Below are 5,624 nucleotides of genomic sequence, written 5' to 3'. Positions count from 1 at the left end.
AACAAAATTAACAGAAAACAGATGGAAATACTGAATACACCATAACAAATGGAAATACTCATCATTTAAACGTCGCAAGCTAAAAAATAGGGGACCGCCATTGATTAAACTATAAAAGCCTGTCGCTCCTAAGTTTTTGCAAGCAACATGCCATTTCAAAAGTAGACAAAAATAATAATAAAAAAAACAATTTCAAAATCATGGTATCTAAAATTGCAAGAAAAAATGTTTTGCTATTAGTAGTTAAAATGCATGGTGAAAAACTTGATCAAGCTATAGAATCATGCCTAGTGTAGTCATGATAGCAACAACATGGATTATGCCAACAGGCTGCACCTTAAAAAGAATGCCAAGCTTGATCACTGGTTGGACTGAACTACAAAGAGCATAAGGTATAACTTGACTATCTTGTTCTCCAGTTAGAGATAATGAGAATAAAAATAAAATAAGAAAGCGGGGCTCGTACTAAAAAATAATGTAAAATTAAAATGTTCTAACTTCCTGTGATAGTCCAAATCTTTAGTTAAGTGAAAGGTAAACATTGTATACCTGTGACAGTATACCTGATTTTTCTGATGCCGTGAATGGGAAGTGACTGCTGGATGCCACTGATGTAGGACTCATGGCCATCTCTGACATGGAAGACATTGCACTACTTGGGGGAATAACAGGTGCCATATCACCACCACTGCTATCCATCAACATACTTTAACAATGAATCAATAACAAAAATAGTTGCAATTAGAAATTCTACCATGCAAAAAGTAATACAAGTGTAAAAATTTATGAGGCAAAATCATCCAACTATATAGTGTAGAGTTTTAAAGCAATAGTCTAGGGAAGATGGGAAAGAGCAGGAAAGAAAGAACAGAGACAAAGTCCATTTAATTAGCTTATCTTAAGAAGAATAAAATGACAAAGGAGACAAATTTCTTTTTAAAAATTTAAGAGACTAGCAACCGACCATTGGGTAACAAGTAACTAAGAAGAATGAATAGAATATAGAAAACGCTTACTCATTTCCAGAGTTCATCCTAATAGGATGATAGTTGCTCGGTGTAGGGACACCATTAACCACATGACAGTTTGATATTCCACAGTTCATTGAGTCGAGGTGGGGTTGAGCTGTGGCTGGCATTGGAGGCTGTGGTAGAACAGGGTATCCCATGGGCAAGTTGTTAACTGCACTGTGAACAAGTGGCGGTAAATAATAATGAAAAATGTAATATCAGAATGCATTTTGACAGAAAAACACTGACACAGAAAACAAAATATGCAAGGAATTTCCATTGAGTAAGATGGCGCTATAAAAATAATATATCAAAATATTTATAGAGGTCAATAAAGGAAATCATCATAAATGTTGTAGTTACAACATGCCACTTCTAGTGAACAAAGTTCCTTAAATAAAAGAATGCAAGCACCTCTCACCTCTCACATCATCAATAGTTAAGACCAAAAGAATGCAAGCAAAAAATAAAAAAATGTATATTGTCTGTCTAATATTGCTTCATCATCACCTCTCGCCTCTAAAGAAACAAATATATATCTTGAATAAAAAATAACCACAAACATCAAAATCAACAAAAATGAATAAGCATGAGCATACATATACATATCTTCAAATTAAAAATCAAACCACAAACTGTGAATTTTCTAAGAATTTGGCCAACTAGAACTAAATAAGTTCATCACAAATTTAAATGTTGTATTTATCTTTCCTGAAACTACATAGAAAAAAAAATAAAAATACTATTCAATGCAAAAATATATACCTAAACTTCAGTTTTTCCTTAAAATTATTGTATTTGAGACTTAAAACCCACTATCATCTCTATCAAGCCATAAATCCAGATAAACGGAAGAAAAAAACCAGAACTGTATTATTTTTCTTCAAACTCAATCTTAAACTAAATAAAAAACAATTACCAAACCTAGAAAATCAATTTGTCGCAGTACAACCTCATCGAAGTTGAACCCGTCACACCCACGAGGAAGCCACCCTATAGAACCCACGAGCTGAGTCTCCCTGTCACACGCCTCAAGCTGCAAGAGCCCAGCACCCTAGAGCACACCTGCAACAAATAGAGAGAAAGGTTGAACGAGAGAATATCTCAAAGAGAGAAAGAGAGAGCGAGAGGGAAAGAGGGAAAGAGTTTTGTGAGAGCGAGAGGGAAAGAGAGTACAATCCCTGCCCGAAGCCCATCGCTGAGACATAGAAGCCCCTGTATCCTTCCATTCTTCAGTCGGCCATGCGAGAGAGAGAGCAGAGAGAGAGAGAGAGAGAGAGAGAGAAGGGATAGAGAGAGAAAGAGAGACCGAGGGGAGAGGCGTGAGGCGAGAAGGTTAGGGTAGAGATAGAGAGAACCCATTTCAGCTAGGAGAGCATTTTCTTTTGTTTTATGATTTTAGAGAATGAGAATGTGAGTTAAGAGTGGGGAAAAAGTAAAGTGGGATGTTTTAACAAATAATTCATTTGGCACCACTTTTTTCTCTTTGTTTTCTATTTGACTAATCAACAATAACGCTTTTAAAATTGTGTAATATTTAGTCAAATTTGTTGTAGTGCTTTACTTGTCTTAGAACATGTGCTTCTAACTCTTGTTTTTTGATAGTGGTTGTTCTAGGCATATGACAGGTAACAAAAGCATACTCACTGACTTCAAGACTTTGAAAAATGGGGAAGTCACATTTGGAGATGGTAAGTCTTGTAAAGTACTTGGTAGTGGCACTCTAAATTCTGAAGGACTACCAAAGTTACAAAATGTTCTTTTGGTTGATGGACTTAAAACTAATCTAATTAGTATAAGTCAAATTTGTGACCAAAACTTGTTTGTAAATTTTTCTCTTGATAATTGTTTTGTGCTTGACCAAGATGAAAAGTGTGTTTTGAAGGGTTATAAATCTGTTGATAATTGTTACACATTATCTCAATCACATAATTGTCACACAATTACAAGGGTTGATACTAATTTGTGTCATGAAAAACATGATCATGTGGATTTTGAAAATTTGAGAAAAATTGGAAGTATGAGTCATGTTCATGATTTACCGATTTTAAGTAAATATTATTTTGGTAAATGTGAACCATGTCGATTGGGAAAACATTTGAAAATTTCTCATGAAAAATATTTTTGTGTTGATGATGTGTCGCGACGCACTAAGGAACTTGTTGAAAATAAAACTTTGGTCTTAGAATATATTGAGACTGACAAACAGATTGCAGATATTTTTACAAAAGCACTTGATACAGTCAGGTTTGATTCCCTCAGGAAATCCTTGGGGGTATGTCCTAATTAATTTTTGTTTGTGTTGTACCATATCCCTGTGCTAGAAAAAGTTGTGTGATTTCTTCTTGTCCTTGTTCACCGAAAAAGTCTCAATTATTATGTCAAAATGTATTTTTACTTCAGGCTAGAATTTATAATTAATATATATATATCATGCACATATTTTTAAAAATAAAAAAATCAAAATAAATTGTCCCTCCAATTAATATTCTTCAAAATCAATCTATGTTTATAGTATATGAGCATTTGATCCTTGAAAAGTATTTTCAGGCTCCATCTTAGAATAGAGCTACCTACACTGTTGTGTAAAATGCTATCTTTGAGTAAGTTGGAACTATGTAACTAAAAATTATGTAGAAGATCCTCTACCACTGATAAATGCTGCCTTCAGTATAGTGTGAAAGCGTCTAATTTGGGTACTCGTTGAGAAAAAGGGCTAAAAATTGCCACATAAGGCAATGTCCCTGAAAAAGGATAAAATTGTCATACATGGCAATGATCTCTGCTTTCACAATCACACACAAATGCTTAAGATATACTGTTGGAAAAATTTGTAAGTCTCATACACACTCATTGATTTGAATAAAATATTTTTTGTGACATGAGTAAATATTTTGTGATATTTTCTTTTGAAAATAAAAGCATGATTTATATTAAGTATATTTTCTAACCTTATAGTAAAAATTTATTTTGAATTAATGATTGTTTCTCTCTCCAGATACAAGGTGTTATCCCCAAAAATGGAGATTGATGACGTGGCAATAGAGGTGATAAATGGCAGTACATGGTCCGTAAAAGACACATTAAATAGTCAATAAATACATTGACTCCTCAGAGTTGTGATAAAGTGACCCGGTAGACTGACGAAGAATTTGGACTGCTTGAAAGATGTCATAACCAAGCCAAGTTCACCTTGGTTTGAGGAAAGCTAAAGAGAGTGCATCCTAGGAGGCTAAGGAGAGTGCATCCTAGGAGGCTAAGGAGAATGCATTCTAGGAGAGCTAAGGAGAGTGCATCCTAGGAGAGCTAAGGAGAGTGCATCCGAGGAGAACTCAAGAGAGTGGTCCTAGGAGACCCCAAGGATGTGGTCCTAGGAGACCCCAAGAGAGTGATCCTAGGAGACCCCAAGGATGAGGTCCGAGGAGGAGAGCCCAAGAGACCTTGGTCCGAGGAGAACTCAAGAGAGTGGACCTAGGAGACCCCAAGGATGAGGAGAGAAGTGCATGTCCTACCACCATGCACGTTCGACCAACAAGTGTATGTCCTACCACCATGCACATGTCTGACCAGCACTTGCATGAGTGGTCAGTAGGAGAGGTGGATCAACTAGCTAGAGGAGACTAAGTCAAGATTCCGATAAACAACTTCAACAAGATACGCGGGAATCTCTCATTCTTCCCACAAATGGGGGGTTTGTTACATTTTGAATTTTGAATTTTGAATGTTTCTTTGTAATTTAAATGTAATAAATATAATAAAATATCCCGATTCTAGGGGATATCAGATGTATGACCCTAAGCCTATAAATAGAGGGTTTATGGGATTAGAGAGGGTTTCTTCTGCTTCTTCTTTCTAGAGAGAGAAAATTTGGGTCTGAGTATTCTAGAGAGAGAAAGTGTTGATATTTGAAAGAATCCTTGTATTTTTGCAATCGGTACTGAAGAAACTCAGTTGGCTCAGTCCATCTGATCTTGAGTACAGATCTATAATCACAACTCTAAGTGGATTAGGCTATTACCGACTGATCGGGGCTGAACCACTATAAAAATCTTGTGTGTTATTTACTTTTCTTGTTTAAACTGTCTGTGTTATTTAAATTCTCTTGAAGGTTTGTCGTATTGGACGTTCTCACGTCGTTGGCTAAAAACACAGTCAACACAAGGGCACGAAGACTTTGAGCACTAATCAAAATGGGATATTTTTTGGTACATTTGGTTATATATATAATAATTAAATAAATATATATATATATTCTTTCAAAGGAAAATCGAATCTGAGTCTGTCAAAAAGGGCATGTTATATCATTTTTGTTTTTTTCTTTATCTCATATTTTTTTTAAGAACAAAAGTTTCATATTTTGGCTTGTTTCCCAATTTTGTGTCGTGTACAATTGTTGGCAGTTATTTTTTTTTTGGGATATTATTGTGTACTTTCCAAAAGTCTATATTCCATTTAATTCTAAAAAAATGGAATAATATATCAAATCCCTATCTATCCCTTTCTTTATATTCGGATATCCTTGGGCCCAGTATCTCAACCGTTGCCATCTTTCTTCCTCTTCTTTTTCGGTTTCTCTTTTTCCTTGTGACAATTTTCTCTCTTTCTCGTGTAATC

At 35.1% G+C, this 5,624-nt stretch overlaps 1 protein-coding gene across 1 annotated transcript; it reads right to left on the bottom strand.

The window, feature by feature from the left end:
* Positions 1-234: 234 nt before the first annotated feature.
* LOC133780377 (uncharacterized) lies at positions 235-2,008 on the bottom strand. Its single transcript, XM_062220158.1, has 2 exons — positions 1,017-2,008; positions 235-706 (listed from the first exon to the last, which is right to left on the bottom strand). Exons 1-2 carry the CDS (start codon positions 1,166-1,168, stop codon positions 520-522), a joined length of 339 nt encoding a protein of 112 aa, XP_062076142.1. The 5' UTR covers positions 1,169-2,008; the 3' UTR covers positions 235-519.
* Between the last annotated feature and the right edge of the window lie 3,616 nt (positions 2,009-5,624).

Source organism: Humulus lupulus, chromosome 5 (genome assembly GCF_963169125.1).
Source record: "Humulus lupulus chromosome 5, drHumLupu1.1, whole genome shotgun sequence".
In the NCBI taxonomy this organism is placed as follows: Eukaryota; Viridiplantae; Streptophyta; class Magnoliopsida; order Rosales; family Cannabaceae; genus Humulus; species Humulus lupulus.
Note: the sequence above shows the minus strand (reverse complement) of the source record. Positions and strands in the feature narration are given on the sequence as shown.

Coding starts and splice junctions, on each gene's coding strand:
- LOC133780377 (XM_062220158.1), bottom strand. CDS start 1,168: ATGGGATACCCTGTTCTACCACAGCCTCCAATGCCAGCCACAGCTCAA. Junction 707..1,016: donor AGGATGAACTCTGGAAATGA/GTAAGCGTTTTC, acceptor TCATTGTTAAAG/TATGTTGATGGATAGCAGTG.